Source organism: Cervus canadensis, chromosome 18, assembly GCF_019320065.1.
Source record: "Cervus canadensis isolate Bull #8, Minnesota chromosome 18, ASM1932006v1, whole genome shotgun sequence".
Lineage (NCBI taxonomy): Eukaryota > Metazoa > Chordata > Mammalia > Artiodactyla > Cervidae > Cervus > Cervus canadensis.
Genome location: NC_057403.1, coordinates 12,392,044 through 12,410,838, shown reverse-complemented (window position 1 = coordinate 12,410,838; position 18,795 = coordinate 12,392,044). Strand labels below are relative to the sequence as shown.

Here is an 18,795-nt window from a genome sequence, read left to right as displayed (position 1 = left end):
CGGACATCTTGACTCTTCTGATAACACGATTGTCGGCCTCAGCCACCCATCCCTGTTTTAAAAATCTACCAATTCTCTCCCTTCCCATTCAAGAATTCGATTAGGTCTTTCTTCGGCACCAACAATGCTTGCATCTTTCTCACTTAAACTTCTCTCAACATCTGTGACTCTCCCAGGTAGAGTGGGGACCTTCCTATAATGCTGGTGGTACAGCAGAGTGGTACCCTATTGTTAAAGGTAATTTGGAAATATATACCAAGAACCTCGGAATGGGGACTTCCCTGGTGGTCCAGTGGTTAAGACTTCAAGCTTCCAACACAGAGGGCATGGGTTTGATCCCTGGTCTGGGGACTGAGATTGAAGTAGGAGATAGAAGGGCCCCTGGCCCAGGCAGCTGATATTTGCCAAATGGAGCAAACCTGAAGTTTATGTCTTCAGCCAGACAAGAACCATGTCTGTTTCCCTTCCTCCATTGATATGGAGGGAATAACTAATAAGGGGAATTAGCTGAAGCAAAACCAGAAATGAGTGAACAGACTTTGGGCCTGCAAGAGTTAAACGACCTTGCTTCTTCGTTAACTCTTACTAAAATGTGGGCTTCCCAGGTGGCTCAGTGGGTAAAGAATCTGCCTGCAATGCAGGAGACGCAGGTTCGATCCCTGAGTTGGGAAGATGCCCTGCAGAAGAGAATGGCAACCGGCTCCAGTATTCTTGCCTGGAAAACCCCATGGACAGAAGAGCCTGGTAGACGACAGTCCACGGGGTTGCAAAGAGTCCGACAGGACTGAACGGCTAAGCACACACACACAGATTCTCTCTGACCCTTGGTGTCTTTCTCTCTATGTCTGTTTTCTCCTTCCATCCATGCATCTGTGAGGATATCTAGCTACGTAGCTACCTAGCCGTATCTCCTATGAGATATAAGAGCTGTATCTCCTTTGAGTACTCCCTAAGTAGCAGTTGTTCAGTCGCTAAGTCATGTCTGACTCTTTGCAACCCGACCCCATGGACTGTAGCCCGCCAGGCTCCTCTGTCCATGGGGTTCTCCAGGCAAGAAGACTGGAGTGGGTTGCCATGCCCTTCTCCAGGGGATCTTCCCAACCTAAGAATCAAACCCACATCTCCTGTGTCTGGTGCATTTAGGTGGGTCCTTAACCGTCTGAGCCATCAGGGACGCCTCGTCTATTATCTGTCAATTACCTGTCATCCCTTTCAGCTACACATCATCTGTCCATTATCTCTCATCTATCAGCCAGCCACCTCCGAGCCTACCCACCCCGTCCGCCCCATCTTTATCTCTCTGTTTTCTCAGAATGCTAAAGCAAGAGGCAGCGGACGGAACATTCAGTAGTTCCTCCTGCTCCCTGCTGCAATTTTCTTTCCTCGGTCTTTCAATTTACACCTTCATCCTAATGTAGACACTTAAACATATTATTTGTTGGGAGCAGACTAAATCCTCATGTATCACTTCTTCAAGTACTTAATAGAAAGGAAATGGAGTGGATGAACGGTTCTTTTGGACGTTCATAAGTGTTCCCAGCAGAAGTGAAAGTGTGTATGTGTGTGCCTGTGTGTGTGGAGGGTGAGGGGCGGGGGAGGAAGTCTCTCCCTGCTGCTTTTGTGTTTTTTCCCAGGTGCTTAGGCTCAGAGTAATCAATATACCAACATGGCATCCTTAGGAGGTTGGCATGCTCTGCCACCCACCAGATGAGAGCATTGAGGGCCAGTCGCTGTAGTTAACCTTGGCCTTATAAGCCCCGCCACCACCCCCCACTCATGGAAATTTAACTGTGACCGTGGGGGCGGGAGCTGTAATCTGTGAGGAAGCCTTGGCGGAGGTCTGAGTCAGCCAGCCTCACTCAGGGTGTTTCCTGACTTCACCCGGCATCCTTCCTTGACCCCGTGGTGGTTCAGGGTGGGCTGGCTGATCGCCATGCGTTTGTCAACGTCCCGATTCCCCCCTTGGCTGATTTCTCACTGCTCGCCATGTTGGGGGGGTGGGGGGTAAGGCACTCAGTTACGCCAGAGGAGTCTGTTCTAGAGGTCTGCTGAATCCCCGACCGGGGTCCTCAAGATTCTTCAAGAGGGGAAATCTCATGCAAAGAGTTTTTTCTTGTTAAAATGAATTGTATTGGAGTAGAGTTGATTCACAGTACTGTGTTGGTTTCAGGGTGCAGCAAAGTGAGCCAGTTATATATACACTCGTTGTCTAGGCGCTCAGTCGTGTCCAACTCTTTGCGACCCCATGGACTGTAGCCCGCGAGCCTCCTCTGTCCATGGGATGCTCCAGACAAGAATACTGGAACGGGTTGTCATTCCCTCCTCCAGGGGATCTTCCCTACCCAGGGATGAAACCTGTGTCTCCTGCACTGGCAGGCGGGTTCTTCACCTCTGAGCCAGCTGGGAAGCCCATACATATACAGATACCCACTGTTTTTTAGGACTCTTTCCCCATATAGGCCGATACGGAGTACTGAGCAGAGTTTCCCCTGCTGAACCCAGCGGGTCCTTACTAATTATCTGTTTTATATACTGCAGTGTGTATATGTTAGGCCCAATCTCCTAACTTATCCCTCCTCCCCTGCCCCCTGCTAACCGTACGTTTGTGCTCTACATCTGTGAGTGTACTCCTGGTTTTGTAAGTAGGTCTATTTGTAACATCTTTTTTTTTTCTTTTTTTAGATTTCGTATCACAGAAGGCGAGGTATTCTAAACACACCAACCAAACAATAACAAAGGGACGCAGGAAACTCTGGGAGGTGGCTTGGGCTCCCCCTCGTGGTGGCAGGGGGGATATAACCACTCCTAGGGCTTCAGTTCCGTTCAGTTCAGTCCAGTCGCTCAGTCGTGTCTGACTCTTTGCGACCCCATGAATCGCAGCACGCCAGGCCTCCCTGTCCATCACCAACTCCCGGAGCTTACTCAAACTCATGTCCATCGAGTCGGTGATGCCATCCAGCCATCTCATCCTCTGTCGTCCCCTTCTCCTCCTGCCCCCAATCCCTCCCAGCATCAGGGTCTTTTCCAATGAGTCAGCTCTTCGCATCAGGTGGCCAAAGTACTGGAGTTTCAGCTTCAGCATCAGTCCTTCCAATGAACACCCAGGACTTACCTCCTTCAGGATGGACTGGTTCGATCTCCTTGCAGTCCAAGGGACTCTCAAGAGTCTTCTCCAACACCACAGTTCAAAAGCATCAATTTTTCGGCTTGGGGGCTGTTTAAAGGAAGAGATGGAGAGACACGGACTTCCCTCGTGGCTCAGCCGGTAAAGAACCTCCCTGCAATTCGGGAGACCTGGGTTCCATCCCTGGGTTGGGAAGATCCCCTGGAGAAGGGAAAGGCTACCCACTCCAGTATTCTGGCCTGGATAATCCCATGGACTGAGCGACTTTCACTTGGAGAGATATATGTATATATGCAAATCCATATTCATAGCCTTATCTGTACAGAGACATGCTTCCGAAAACTGTCGCAAAAGAGCACTTTTCTATGTTAACCTATATGAGAAAAGGCTTCCCAGGTGGATCGGTGGTAAAGAATTCGCCTGCCAATGCAGGAGACACAAGAGACATGGGTCTGATCCCTGGGTCGGGAAGATCCCCTTGAGGAGGGCACAGCAATCCGCTCCAGTCTTCTTGCCTGGAGAATCCCATGGACAGAGGAGCCTGGTGGGCTACAGTCCGCGGGGCCACAAAGAGTCGGAGACGACTCAAGCGACTGAGCACGCAGACAAAACCCAGCACCCTCATCACCTGTAGGAGCCCAGTAAATGCCGGGCAGAACACTGCAGTGTCCACCTCGGGCCGAGGTGCCCATCTCCGCATTTCCAAGTAACAAGGAAGGATGCGGGCTCAAGACAGACGTCTGGCTGTGTCACAGAAATGTAACGAAAGTCACATGTGCCCCGCATCATCTGGGTTTTGTCTGCGTGAGATGCAGACCCCATAGCTTCACTTTGCATGTGCTGGTCACCCGGAGAAGCGGTCTGCCAGGCTCCGGGTCACCTCCTCCAGGTTTGGTTCAGCCATCTGTCCTCACCAGCCTTCCCCGCTCCTGCTGTTTCCCAGCAGAGCCATTTACACCTCCTTGTTACTTTCTCCCATCCGAACAACCTCCCCCCCGCCCACCCCCTCACCCCCCGGCCCCCAGATGAGAAGGGAAGGAAGCCAGGAAGAGGGGAGAGGCAGCCACGTGGGGGAGGCACGCAGGAGGCCTCCAGATGCTATTTCTCACTCTCCTCCCCGCCGGGGGTCTTCCTTTTAAGAAGAGTGGTCCCCTAGCTCGGTCGGTAAAGCCTGAGCCTCTTAAAAGCGAGGCAGATGGGGATGGCAGTCCAGAAGGGTCTGCAGTGGGGGTGGGAGGGCTGGGGTAGAGATGAGGACCTGGAGCAGAGATCCCCGAGTCCAGGCTGACCCCGGGCTCTTCATCACGGAGACAGGTCATCGAGTACCGCGAGGACCCCCGGGACGGCCGGAAGCCCCCGGCGCAGAGCCAGCGGGCAGGGGCCCCTCTCCTTTGATTCCTGGCTCTTTCCTCTGGAAAACTGTTGCTGTCCCGGGGCCCAGAGGCAGAGAAAGGAACAGGTGAACGGAGGAAGCGACACGAAGCGGGAGAGAGATCAAGCGCGCGCACTCACACACACACCCTTCATTTGCTCATCCAGCAACTATTTGTTCAGTTCTGGGGGCCGTTTTAGGGGCTGCCGCAGGGTTCCCCATCCTTGTACTATGGACACTGGGGGTCCAGTGGTTCTTTGCTGGGGAGGGGTGTCCTCTGCCCCGGAGGATGGAGCATCCTTGGCCTCCACCCACTGGATGCGGAAGCGCCCTCCCGGGTCAGGACGCGCGGAAGGGCCTCCGAGCGGTGCCCGCCTGGCTGAGCGCCCCGTGCTAGCGACTCGGGGATGAGCAGGACGTAACCGCCCCCATCCCCGGGCCCCGCCGCCCCCGGCCTGCACTGAGCTTATTTCCCGGTGTGTGGCGAGGAGAGACGCTCCACAAACAAGCAAACAGGGGGCCCAGGGGCCCCGGGCAGGAGAGGAGAAAGGGGCGCAGCAGGAGAGCTTGGAACAGTGGCGGCAGGTGGAGAGAAGTCAAGGGCGTGCAGAGAACCGAGAATACTCCGCCTCCCCCAGCCCCGCCACCGCCCCCTGCCCTCCAACGCCGACACCTGCCGGAGGTGGGCTGGGGGGTCCTTGGATAAATGCGGAGCAAACACCTCGGATTGCGGGGTCTGCGGGGGAAAGTGGGGCTGAGAAATCTTCCCTCCGGGAAGCATCCTTGTCCTGACCTGAGAAACCCCTTCCTGGGGGCGGGCGCTCCGCTCCCCCCTTCTCCCCCCACGCCCTCTCCCCGTCTAGTCGCCTCCCCCTTCCCTCCGCCCGCCTCTCCTCCTCGGGCATAAAAGCTGGAGCCTCTCGGAAGCTGGGACCCAGACCGGCCGACGCGGGAGAGCTGGCGAGGTCTGACCGCTCAGCGAGGTGAGACCGAGGCGGGGAGGCTGGTCCTGGGAGGATGGAGATGCAGGCGGGAGAGGATGCGGAGAAGGGGAGGGGGGCGGTGGGGCGGGGCGCAGGTGAGGCTGGGGAGGGGCTGGGAGGTCCAGACGGGGGCTGGGGCCACTGTGAGGAGGCGTTTCAGGGCTGCGGGCGGGTCAGAGAGCGGAGGGGGAGCACGGTGGTGGTCTGTGGCCCTGGTTTTTGTTTGGAGGAGGACTGCTTTACAAGGTTGTGTGGGTTTCTGCTGGGCGGTGACGGCAGTCAGCTACATGTGTAACAGAGATCGCCTCCCACTTAGCCTTCCTCCCATCCCGCCCCCATCCCACCCCTCCAGGTCACCAAGCTGAGCGTCCCACTAGCTATCTGGGGCTTCGCTGGTGGCTCAGACGCTAAAGAACCCGCCTGCAATGCAGGAGACCTGGGTTTGATCCCTGGGTTGGGAACATTCCCTGGAGAAGTGAACACCTACCCACTCCAGTATTCTGGCCTGGAGAATTCCATGGACTGTGTAGTCCATGGGGTCGCAAAGAGTCGGACACGACTGAGCGACTTTCACACTTACACACACACTTACATTCTGTGTACTGAATATCCTGTTACTTACTTGGGCATTCTCCCTCCACCGACTCTCATTTTACTTAAAGAAATGTGCTCCACGTAAACTTCAAAAAATTCACAAGTGTTCATTTTCATTCTTGAATGTGTATTTATGACCAAAAATGCAGAGATGAACCTTCAGTTAGCAATAGGATATCCTGCACTCTACAGTATATTGAGAGACAGAGGAAGATAAGCACTGTATGATTTCACTTGCAGGTGAAGTGAAGTGTGTGTTAGTTGCTCCGCTGTGTTCACTCTTTGCGACCCCAGGGACTGTAGCCCGCCAGGCTCCTCTATCCATGGGACTCTCCAGGCAAGAATACTGGAGTGAGTACCCGTTCCCTTCTCCAAGGGATCTTTCCAACCTAAGGATCGAACCCTGGTCTCTCACATTTCAGGCAGGTTCTCTACCATCTCAGCTACCAGGGAAGCCCACTTAGGTGAAAAGTGAAAGTGAAGTCGCTCAGTCGTGTCCCACTCTTTGCAACCCCGTGGACTCCCCTGTCCATGGGCTTTTCCAGGCAAGAGTCCTGGAGTGGGTTGCCATTTCCCTCTCCAGGGGACCTATCTGACCCAGGGATTGAACCTGGGTCTTCCGCATTGCAGGCAGATACTTTGCATCTGAGCCACCAGAGCCTCAGACGCACTTACGTGTGGCATCTTTCTTTTTTTCTTTTTTTGCATATCAGTTATACTCCAACCAAGCTACAAAATAAGGAGCTAAACCCTCTGCCCTTTTTTCTGCAGCGTTCCGCAGCGCCCAGCCCTCCGGCCCTGAGATGCCTCCGTCGGTCCGTCTGCTCCTTCTTGCCGTCCTCCTCAGCCTGGCCGAGACTCCGGCCTCTGCCCCCGTCCACGGGGTGAGACCCGCCTGTCACTACACACCTGTCACCGCCCTCCCGGGGACGGCGCTCTGACTCTCCTGGCGGGGCCAGGAGCTGGGGGACAAGTTGTGGGAGCTCAAGAAGAGGGATTTCCCTGGCGGTCCAGTGCTGAAGACTCTTGTGCTTCCAACGCAGGGGGTGCAGGTTCGATCCCTGGTCCAGGAACTAAGATCCCACAGACCACACAGTGCAGCCAAAAATTTTTTTAAAAATTGTTTTTTCTTAAATAAGAAAGACTGACTTCATCACCCTGGTCCAGGGTGGGGGTGGGGGGGAGCGGGTTAGAACAGATCACAGGTGGAATACCGGAAGTCAGGGCTCAGCTTATCCAAGGCAAAAACACCCCAATGATTAGTGTCGGCCCAGAGATGCCCAAAGCTGCCTTCCAAGGCAGAGCTTCCCGACAGTGTAAACTCTCAGCGCTGTAGCAAGCAGCAGAGTCACCTGAAGGGGCCCTGTCTTTTCATTTTGCAGCGGACTCCCTACATCACGTACCCAGTCCTCCTCGGAACCCACGCTGGCATAGAGTAAGCCCACAATAAAATAAACATTGTTGTTTTAGTCACTCAGTCCTGTCTGAGTCTTTGCGACCCCACGGACTGTAGCCCGCCAGGCTCCTCTGTCCGTGGGATTCTCCAGGCAAGAATGCTGGAGAGGGATGCCATGCCCTCCTCCAGGGGATCTTCCCGACCAGGGGATGGAACCTGTGATCTTCCTGACACAGAGACTGAAACTGCGACTCAGGTCTCCTGCACTGCAGGCGGCTTATTTCCGGCCGAGTCACTGGGGAAATGCAGACTAAGCCAAACCACCTCCCAGAGCGGATGTGCGGAGCGTACTTCCCATCTCTCTGAGCCTGGTCTCTCTCGTCTCTGTCTAGGGGCGAGGAGGCTGGACCCTCAACAGTGCTGGCTACCTCCTGGGTCCCGGTGAGTGACCCTCCATCCCTGCCTGGCGCCTGTGAGCCATGTGTTTGCAACAGTAAACTCCCAGCCTTACGGCCCCCAAAGTCCATGGACTTGATTTCCAGAGCGGTCTTGGGGGTTAGTCTAGGGAAGTCATGTGCGCTTGGATCCTGGAGCCAGAGCGCTGGCTTCGAGCCCCGGCCCTGCCCCCAGGCCTTCAAGCCTCCACACCTCGGCTCCCTGGCCTGTGACAGTGGGCATAACGCCGTCCCCACACTGTGTGAGGATCAGGCAGACTGGAGCACTGCCTGCCAGGACCCTCCGTCCTCTCTACCTGACCCCCTCCCCGCATCTTCACTGGGTGCTTGCCGGGCACCCGGAGACGTGCTCTGGGGACGGTTAAGTTGGTCAGGAACCAAGATCCCTGGGATGCAAAGTGTGGCAGAAACGACTCGAGGTTTGGCTGCAGATAGGTGGGCTCAAGCCCCAGTTCTGCCACCTACGCGTTGTTTGTTGTTGTTCAGTCTCTGAGTCGTGTCTGACTCTTTGCGACCCCACGGACTGCAGCACACCAGGCCTCCCTGTCCATCACCAACTCCGGGAGCTTGCTCAAACTCGTGTCCATCGAGTCGGTGATGCCATCCAACCATCTCATCCTCTGTCGTCCCCTCCTCCTCCTGCCCTCAATCTTTCCCAGCATCAGGGTCTTTCCCAATGAGTCGGCTCTTCGCATCAGGTGGCCGAAGTACTGGAGCTTCAGCCTCAGCGTTGGTCCTTCCAATGAATATTCGGGGTTGATTTCCTTTAGGATGGACTGGTTTGACCTTGCACTCTGAGGGGCTCTCAGGAGCCTCCTCCGGCACGGGTGGGGGTAAGCGGGCAGGTGTCTGCCGGTCAGAGCCGCCCCCCGCCCGGGACCACCGGCTCTGTGTGTCCTCGCGCCCCTAACGGCCTCCTGGTCTTGCTCCCCCGCCCCTTGCAGTGCTCCCCCCTCCCCCGAGGGCTGACAGAGGCCGGAAGGAGAAGACGACCCTGGGGATCCTAGACCTGTGGAGAGCCATTGGTGAGTAAAGGCAGGAGAACAAGGGTCCACCCCATCCCCTCACTCTGCCCCACCTGCCGGTCTGGTTTGGGAACCTTGGGAACTGCTGTGTGTGGGCTCCCTCCTTTGTTCTGACAAATAAAGGAGCCGGGGAGACTGACAGGGCTTCCCTGGGAACCCAGCTGCCCACACAGGAGGCCTAGGAGACACGGGTTCCATCCTGGGTCCAGAGGCTCCCCTGGAGGAGGGCATGGCAACCCCCTCAGGATTCTCGCCTGGGAAAGCCCATGGACAGAGGAGCCTGGCAGGCTACAGTCCATGGGGTCGCAAAGAGTCAGACATGACTGAAGTGACCCAGCATGAGAGAGTGATGCTGTTTGTTTCAAATGCCCAAAACGGAGTCATGAACCCCCTCATAATTCTGTAGTGTGGTCAGTGTGACTGCCTGGAAAACCCCTAGCAGAGGGTCTGGCAGATGGTGAGAGCCAGGTGAGTCTCGGTGGTTCTACGTATCTCTTTGCAGGGCCCCCCCATCCACTTCCTCTTTGCTCAGCTCCGATCCTGTTTAACCTCCTCGTCGAGCTGGGCTGGGTACCATCTCTGAGACTCCCCTCTCCCCTGTGGGCCTCTCAAGAGAGAACCCCGGGGGCACGTGGCCTCGGGACACGTGGGTGGACACTCCGTGAAGGCGCAGGGCAACTTGAAGCGAGCCCGCTCTTCATCACCACCTACCAGATGCGGGCACTTAACTGCATCTCGGGCTGGGTTTCTCAACCTCGGCGCTGTTCACATTTGGGGCTGTGTGTCACGGGATGTTTAAGAATGTTAAAGATGTTTAAGAATGTTTAAGAATGGATGCTTTTGAACTGTGGTGCTGGAGAAGACTCTTGAGAGCCCCGTGGACTGCAAGGAGATCCAACCAGTCCATCTGAAAGGAGATCAGCCCTGAATATTCATTGGAAGGGCTGATGCTGAAGCTGAAGCTCCAATACTTTGGCCACCTGATTTGAAGAGCTGACTCATTTGAAAAGACCCTGATGCCAGGAAAGATTGAAGGCGGGAGGAGAAGGGGCGACAGAGGATGAGATGGTTGGATGGCATCGCCGACTCAATGGACACGAGTTTGAGTAAGCTCCTGGAGTTGGTGATGGACAGGGAGGCCTGGCGTGCTGTGGTTCATGGGGTCGCAAATCGGACATGATTGAGTGAACAGCAACAATGGGTCTCCATTCATTAGATGGCAGTAGTCCCTCCGAGTTGTGACAACCAACAGTGTGTCTGGAAATTGCCGGATAACCGCTGGCGAAGGGGGTGAGGGGCGGGGGAGAAAGTGGGGGGCGTTTGCCCCTGGATGAGAACCACTACGTAGTGTTCGATTCCAAGGAAATCAGGGAAGTAAAACCAGCGCCGCCCTGGTTAAGTCTGCCCGCCAACGCAGAGGACACGGGTTCTGTCCCCGATCCGGGGAGACGCCACGTGCTGCGGAGCAACGAAGCCCAAGCTCCGCAACAAGAGGAGCCGCCGCAGTGAGGAGCCCCCGCACCGCAATGAGAAGCGGCCCGCACTCGGCACCACTAGAGAAAGCCCTCAAAGCAAGAGACCCAGCACAGCCCAAAAAGAAAGACAGAATTAAAAAAAAAAAAAAAACCCACGCAGTACACAGTCCTGAACGGAAAGCCCCAAGGCTTACTGACGTGTGTCTCTCTTCCTAGACAGCCTCCCCTATTCCCAGTCTCTGCTGGCCTCCAGGAGTCTGGGGGAGACTGTCGCCAAAGCAGAGACCGGAGGTAACGCCTGGGGAACTATGAGAGGTGCGGCGGGGGGAGCGGGGCTCGGAGGTTCAGGGAGGCGGGAAGGACCCTGGGCTCAGCCACGGGACCCGCACCCGCAGCCACAGGCCCTAGCCCCAACCTCACATGCTCAGCTTCCTGTCCATTTGGAAAACAGTCCCTGGCATGTCCTGACACTCTGGCACATTTCCGACTATGACCCCACGCCCGCACCTTGGTCCCCTCCCCCAGTATCACCCTCCAGTTCAGATCTAGCTGAGACGTGAACCTCAAACCCTCCCTCTGACCTCGAGGTTCACTCCAACCGGACCTCTTTCCTAAATAAGATCTGGGGACTTCCCTGGTGGCCCAGTGGCTGAGACTTCAAGCTCCTAATACAGGGGGCTCTGGTTCGATCCCTGTTCAAGGAACTAGATCCCACGTGCTGCAACTAAGAGTTTGCATGCCGCAACTAAAAAAAAACTATCCTTTACACAGCAGTGAGGGCTTCCCTGCTAGCTCAGTTGGTAAAAACATCCACCTGCAATGCAGGAGACCCCGGTTCGATTCCTGGGTCGGGAAGATCCGCTGGAGAAGAGATAGGCTATCCACTCCAGTATTCTTGGACTTCCCTGGTGGTTCAGCTGGTAAAGAATCCGCCTGCAATGTGGGAGACCCTGGTTCAATCCCTGCGTTGGGAAGATCCCTTGGAGAAGGGAATGGCTCCCCGCTCCAGTGTTCTGGCCTGGAGAATAATCCATGGGGTCACAAAGAGTCAGACGCGACTGAGCAACTTTCCATTTCACACAGCACTAAGGATCCCACATGCTGCACCTAAGACCCGGCACAGTCAAATAAATAAGTATTTTTTTAAAAGTAAAATAAATAAGATCTTTATTTCCAACTCTTAAGCTTTGAACTCTGTACTCATAGTCAGTCTTCCCAGGTGGTGCTAGTTGTAAAGAATCTACCTGTCAACGCAGGAGATATAAGAGACTTGGGTTAGATCCCTGGGTGGGAAGATCCTAGGAATCTTCCCTCCCAATCTTATTTTGGGAAGTGCTTTGACAAGCATCTGGTGGAGAACTGCCAACCCCAGACAATCTCAGAAGGGGACACCTTCTGAGTTCACTGCTTCCCACTCTAAACTCAGCAACACTCTGGCTCTTGAAAACGCTCCCCAGCATCACCAGGTACCATCTCCAGATGGGAGTGCACGGGGAAAGCAGGTGGGCAGACGCATAGAAGGAGCGGGCAGAAGAAGCAAGGGCAGAGAGGAGGAGCTGTCTGCCCTTGAGAAGGTGGTCGAAACTGAGATGAACCGAAGAGACGTTCCTCTCTTGGGCCACCACACACTCAGAACCTGGCTGGGGTAGCGGTGGGGAACGGAACCATTCAAACTGACCTCTTTCTCTCGCACAGATCCAGGCGTGTTCAGCAAGAAAGTCCTCAAGGAGGCAGACACCCTGGGTTCCTAGATGTCCCCAGACTTCTGCTCCAAACCTTTGCCCCTCTGGCTACTTCTGAAACCCTGCATCGTCACCCTCTACTGAGACCAAGATCCTGAAATTAAAATCTGAGGAAGAAAATCTGAAGCACTGGAAGAATTGTTCTTTTTTGTCTTTCTCAATCTACCATTGGTTAAATCCACAGATATAGAACTTACTAATACAGAGGATAGGCTATATTTCTTGGTCTGCTCTCTTTTTCAATTGAAATCCAGTTGAAATATAACACTGTATTTTATTTTATTATTATTTTATTTATTTGGGGGCTTCCCTGGTGGCTCAGATGGTAAAGAATCTGCCTGCAGTGCAGGAGACCCATGTTCGATCCCTGGGTCAGGAAGATCCCCTGGAGAAGGGCATGGCAACCCTCTCCAGCATTCTTGCCTGGATAATCCCATGGACAGAGGAGCCTGGCGGGTTATGGTCTATTGGGTTGCAAAGAGTCGGACATGACTGAAGTGACTGAGCACGCACATGAGCATTTAAAGTAACTGTATTCTTGTGGAATGATGAACAGTTAGGTAATGTAATATTAATGCCCATTTGAACACTGAGATTCTACAGTGTCTTGACTTGAAAAGATTCTTCAAGGTAGCACTCCTTCATCCCACCTGGCTGTCCTCCAGCAGAAATGAAGACAGGTCATTTGGAGCAGAATGGAGATAATAAAGTATTTATTTTCAAAGAATCAGCGTTTTCTTCTATTAATTAGTCTGGGAATTTGTTGGGGGCAGCAAATTCAAGGATGATATTGTAATAGATATTGGTGTCTGGCAGCCCGCCACTCAAAAGCCAATACAGAGGCCAGGTTGGGGGAAAGGAAAGTTAGCTTTATTCTGGATGCCAGCAACTGGTGAAAGTGAAAGTGAAGTCGCTTAGTCATGTCCGACTCTTTGCGACCCCTGGACTGTAGCCTACCAGTCTCCTCCGTCCATGGGATTCTCCAGGCAAGAATACTGGAGTGGGTTGCCATTTCCTGGCTTTATTCTGGATGCCAGCAACTGGTGAAAGTGAAAGTGAAGTTGCTTAGTCATGTCCGACTCTTTGCAACCTACCATGCGCCTCTGCCCATGGGATTTTCCAGGCAAGAGTACTGGAGTGGGCCGCCCTTTCCTTCTGCAACAACTGTGAAGGGTAGGGCAGACGTCTGTCCAATGGCTGACCCACCCCCCACCTCCCACCCAAGACAATCAATGAGCAACAGCTTTTATAGACGGAGGGAGGGGGCTACAGGCAGAAACAGCACAGTCAGTTCTGACAATCATCTTGAAACTGGTCATCACTGGTCTGATCGGCGTCATCTTGTGTTTTAAGTACAGTTAACCATCAGTTCCAGGGTCCATGTTTTTTCATTTCTTGCGTCACTCTTCACAATTGTGGCAGCTTCTCTCATGGTTTCCCAGGAGGCTCAGTGGTAAAGAATCTGCCTGCATTGCAGGAGACCTGGGTTTGATCACTGGGTCAGTACAATCCCCTGGAGGAGGAAATGGCAACCCGCTTCAGTCTTCTTGCCTGGAGAATCCCATAGACAGAGGAGCCTGGTGGGCTACAGTCCATGGGTCTCAAAGAGTCGGGCATGACTGAGTGACTAAACAACAACTGTACTACCTTACCTGAAGAGCTTTAGGAGCAATGCTGACCTGAGCCCCACCCTGGACCAAGTAAGTCAGACTCTGAGGGTGGGCCAAAGGCAGCAGAGCTGTGTTTCTGCTTGTTTTCTGTCTTCCTCATCCTTCTATCTTTGTCAACAAAGGTCCGTCTGGTCAAGGGTATGGTTTCTCTAGTGGTCATGTACAGATGTGAGAGTTGGATTATAAAGAAAGCTGAGCACCAAAGAATTGATGCTTTTGAACTATGGTGTTGGAGAAGACTCTTGAGAGTCCCTTGGGCTGCAAGGAGATCCAACCAGTCCATCCTAAAGGAAATCAGTCCTGAATATTCATTGGAAGGACTGAGGTTGAAGCTGAAACTCCAAAACTCTGGCCATCTAATGTGAAGAGCTCACTCATTGGAAAAGACCCTGATGCTAGGAAAGATTGAGGGCAGGAGGAGAAGGGGACAACAGAGGATGAGATGGTTGGATGGCATCACCGACTCAATGGACATGGGTTTGGGCGGACTCTGGGAGTTGGTGATGGACAGGGAGGCCTGGCGTGCTGCAGTTCATGGGGTCGCAAGGAGTCAGACACGACTGAGCAACTGAACTGAACTGAACCCATAGATTCAGAACGTATATGAATGGATTGCCAAGGGTAAGGGGGTGAGGTGGGCAGAGAATGGGGAGGGACTTTTCATGATTTATATTTTCTTCTCTGGGTGATGAAAAAAGTTGGAAGTAGACAATGTTGACCATTGCACAAAATCGTGAACGAACTTGGTGAAGCAAAATTGTACACTTTATAAGAGTCAATATTGTACGTTGTGTGTTTCATGACCACAACAGGTATCTGATCAGGAATTTAATTCTCTTTGGATCTTTTTGTGCATCCCTTTCTTGGAACTAATAAATACCCTGGTGACAGCAAGGAAATGTTTTGCGTGGATAATCTTTGCTTAATATTTCCAACGTCACTATACTACATGGAATTAAGTTTTTAAATTGTCTTCCTCGTATTTTTTTTCCCAGAAGAATCATGACTCAGAGCCTTGCCTGGTGGCTTGTCTCGACCGAATAATGTAAAAACTGACATTACTGTTAACATCCATATGAGGAGTCTCACACACTGTAAATTTCTTGAAAATACAGCAAAGAACAACATAGTCCCAGACTACAGAAGTCAAAATCTAGGGAGCCATTCAGACATTTCAACCTCTTTTTCCTGTTAAGGTGGATATCAGAAGAATGATGGATGGACTAATGTCCATTCCACATGAAATACTGTACCAGTGAGGGAATGGTGTCTGGTGTTGGGATGAGGAATGCAGAGGAGATGGAAGGGTGGAATAAAATGAAACTAATCCTCTTCATTTATTTTTTGCCCCCATTCTTCTGAACAGTGAACATGTTGCTGACAAAAGGTAAAGGATCCCTATACATAATCACTATACATAAGGGGAATTTGTCATGGGCTTCTAGAAGCATGTGCTCAACATTTTGCTAGTAAATTCCTCAGTCACTATGGCTAAAGAACGTACATTTTTTTGTGGGGTCATGGAAAAGTCCCAGACAGTCCCTAATCAGAGCCACCAGGGTCTGCGCCAAAGGGTACTTACTGAAAAGCTAAGACTGTGACCCCCAAAAGTGGCACATTCCCTGCAGAACATACAGGATTCTGACCTCGTCCGAGATCTTTACATGAGGAATTTTAAAAAGGGTTGTTTAGTTGCTCAGTCGTGTCCGACTCTTTGCCACCCCATGGACTGTAGCCCACCAGGCTCCTCTGTCCGTGGAATTTTCCCAGGCAGGAATACTGGAGTGGGTTGGCCATTTCCTTCTCCGAAAGATCTTCCCAACCCAGGGAGTGAACCCGCGTCTCCTGCATTGACAGGTGCATTCTTTACCACTGAGCCGCCAGGGAAGCATGGGCTTCCTGGTTAAAACTTTCAGATCTCTATACTCTGACTCCTTCCAACTCTCCAGGTAAATGAGAAAAGTATTTGCTAGACCAGGAAAATCAATCTTCCTGCCAAAAAGTGCACAGGCTTCCCTGGTGGTAAAGAATCTGCCTGCAATGCGGGAGACCTGGGTTCGCTCCCTGGGTTGGGAAGATCCCTTGGAGAAGGAAACGGGTACCCACTCCAGTATTCTAGCCTGGAGAATTCCATGGGCTGTATATCTACGGGGTCACAAAGAGTCGGACATGACTGAGCGACTTTCACTTTACTTCTTTACCAGCTCAGCCACCAGGGAAGCCCAAGAACACTGGAGTGGGTAGCCTATCCCTTCTCCAGCGGATCTTCCTGACCCAGGAATCACACCAGGGTCTCCTGCATGGCAGGCAGATTCTTTACCAGCTGAGCTATCAGAGAAGTCTACCACAAAACCAACATGGAGGCCTCTTTGATAAACTGTTTTTTTCTGGTGGAGTGTCCATGTGAACCTGGATCCGTGGGTAGATTGGATTATCTAGAATGAGGTCATATAAATGGCTTGACCCGCCCTTACACAATCACTGTACTGATGGGGTAGCAAGCAGGGACCCTTGCCATTTCCCCTGGCTCTCCATAAATAGAGACGTTTCAGCCCCAGACACACTCTGAGAGCCAGTCACTGACTTGAGGAGGCTGACGGCAAGAGGGCTCAAAGGAGGTAAGTCATGAGTGAGAACGGCTAAGGAGAAGGCTTGGGAATCAAGACAGAAGGAGGTGGTGGGTTTCGGAAGGCTGGGTTTTCTACTTACCTTGCATTAGCTCAAAGACCTTGTGAAAGCAGTGGGTCTCCCTCAAACTCCATTTTAACTACGGTTGACTGCTGAGCTCTCTGTTCTGGGGGGAAGAGTGTTACCACCCTCCATGGTGTGGTGTGGTGTGGTTCATTTATTCCACAAGGCTTTCTGAACCTTGGTCCCCTGGGCATTTCTAAGCAGAGATGTTCGTCTGTGTTCATTTGTGTTAATCTGCACAGACAGAACCTCTCAGATCTACAGTAGAGAACGATATTGTCCCAATTTCCATTTGAGAAAACTGACCCCCCACTTTCGTCCATTTAGAAAACCGAATTCGAAGACAGGCAGCATGGACGCCTATGAGCAGGTCCAAAAGAGACCCCTGAAGCTGAAAGGAGTCACAGAGCTCGGCGTGACCAAGCGGAAGAAGAAAAAGGACAAAGACAAGGCAAAACTCCTGGAAACGATGGGCAAAATCCAGAAGAACCAGGAGGAGGAGCTGAGGCGCCACCTCGACAAGCAGACCCCAGCCCAGGTGGCCTTTGAGAAGGTGCAGGAGAAGCGACAAATGGAGAGGATCCTGAAGAAAGCATCCAAAACCCACAAGCAGAGAGTGGAGGACTTCAACAGACACCTGGACACGCTCACGGAGCACTATGACATTCCCAAGGTCAGCTGGACCAAGTAGCCGCCCCACCCAGCAGACGGAGTATGGTCCAGGGGAAGCAGGAAGCAGAGTTGGGGTCATCTCTGGAGCCTTTGGAAACATCCTTTTACACACATGCTTTTGAGCCTTCTGCTGAGCCCCTGCTTATCAAAGTAATGGGCCCTTATTCTGGAACTGCATTAAAGAGAGACGGCCCTTTAACTCTAAATTAAAAAAAAAAGCAACATCCATGTCCAGTGGTTCATGCAGCCTCTGGACCTGTGTTTTCACCAGGAGCCCCACACGGGCGAGAAGCCCTACGGCTGTGGTCTCTGCCCCAAGGAGTTTACCCGCGACTCCACGCTGCACGCTCACCAGAGGACCCACACCCAGGAGAAGCCTTTCTGCTGTGAGCACTGTGACAAAGCTCTCAACCACGGTGGGAACGTCAGTGTTCACACTCTGGGCTCGAGCCCTACGTGTGCCCCGAGCGTCACCGGCCTTCCGCTCCCTAGGGTCTCTCAAATCCCACCAGGAGACCCATTCTGAACGACTGGCCCAGGACCCTGCCCTTGAGTCCCAGTCCTTTCTGCTCCAAGAAGGAAATTCACAATGATTAGTCACTTCTGTAACACAAAGGGTGGATGACGTGTGAAGAACTTCGGAGGATATTGGCTCTGGGGGGGGGGGGGGTCCATTCACGTGAGTGAGGAGGATATTTTGGCTTATGTCTCCCTTTGATTTTGTTTTCCACTTCAGTGCAGCCTATTTTTAATAAGTTTTTGCTTTGTATTGTTGTTCTTCTAATGAAAGCATGTCTTACTAGTTACCAGTACTTCATCATGAAACTGCGCCTACTGTTGACTGCCTTCCTGTTAGGCGGGGCTTCAGTGTAAAACTGCGTGCTCCTGGCACAGAGGCCAGATGAAATACAGGCTCTCCAGTGGAATTCAAATGTCAAATAAACACATTTCTGTCAAAGAGTGTTCTGCGTATTTTCTAAGACTCTTCTACATGGAATAGGTGACTCCCATGGTTTTGCCTACATGGCTGTTACTATGCTGAGATATGTTCATTCCATACTTGTTCGGGTATTTCTTCCCGAGGTGTTTAGGAAAAGGAAGGCTTCCGAAACTGATAGGTGTCATTCTTTTTTTCCTACTGGTGTACAACTTCTAGTCTTTAAAAAGGCTACTTAGAAATCGGTTCTTCTCACACCTTAGCTCATCAGCTGATTTTAGAAAAGCCTTTTAAGACTTACCTCACAAGAACAGAAAGACGAGACTCGTCAACCCGATCTGCCTACCACCAGCATGTCTCTGACTCCGTCAAACCCTCTAGGCAGTGAGAAAAAAATTCACGAGATCATTAAAGCCAATCCGTTCACCCCAAAATGCAATCCCAAAAGTCCAAAACAAATAAAATACAAAATGAAAGACGGTTCACGGATTTTCCCCAGCGGTCCAGCGGGGGAGACTCAGCGCCTCCGCTGCAGGCGGCGTGGTTTCCTTCCGCGTCCTGGGAACTAAGGTCGCACGTGCCTCCCCGCTTGGCCAAAAACAAACAAAAAACCCCACAGAATCTATCACTAAACCACTACGGAGGCCTCTTTAGTAAAC

General features: G+C 52.4%; 2 protein-coding genes across 2 annotated transcripts; both read left to right on the top strand.

The window, feature by feature from the left end:
* Positions 1-4,952: 4,952 nt before the first annotated feature.
* LOC122420062 (galanin like peptide) lies at positions 4,953-12,276 on the top strand. Its single transcript, XM_043434798.1, has 6 exons — positions 4,953-5,479; positions 6,845-6,957; positions 7,862-7,910; positions 8,869-8,949; positions 10,641-10,715; positions 12,120-12,276. Exons 2-6 carry the CDS (start codon positions 6,877-6,879, stop codon positions 12,173-12,175), a joined length of 342 nt encoding a protein of 113 aa, XP_043290733.1. The 5' UTR covers positions 4,953-5,479; positions 6,845-6,876; the 3' UTR covers positions 12,176-12,276.
* A 4,603-nt stretch (positions 12,277-16,879) lies between these two features.
* LOC122420064 (protein FAM32A-like) lies at positions 16,880-17,219 on the top strand. The gene has a single exon (XM_043434799.1). It carries the CDS (start codon positions 16,880-16,882, stop codon positions 17,216-17,218), a length of 339 nt encoding a protein of 112 aa, XP_043290734.1. The 3' UTR covers position 17,219.
* Positions 17,220-18,795: the final 1,576 nt, after the last annotated feature.

Excerpts from the sequence above, each read along its gene's own strand:
- LOC122420062 (XM_043434798.1), top strand. The coding sequence starts at position 6,877 with ATGCCTCCGTCGGTCCGTCTGCTCCTTCTTGCCGTCCTCCTCAGCCTG. Across the intron at positions 6,958-7,861 it reads CCTCTGCCCCCGTCCACGGG|GGGCGAGGAGGCTGGACCCT; the intron begins GTGAGACCCGCC and ends GTCTCTGTCTAG. Across the intron at positions 10,716-12,119 it reads CGCCAAAGCAGAGACCGGAG|ATCCAGGCGTGTTCAGCAAG; the intron begins GTAACGCCTGGG and ends TCTCTCGCACAG.
- LOC122420064 (XM_043434799.1), top strand. The coding sequence starts at position 16,880 with ATGGACGCCTATGAGCAGGTCCAAAAGAGACCCCTGAAGCTGAAAGGA.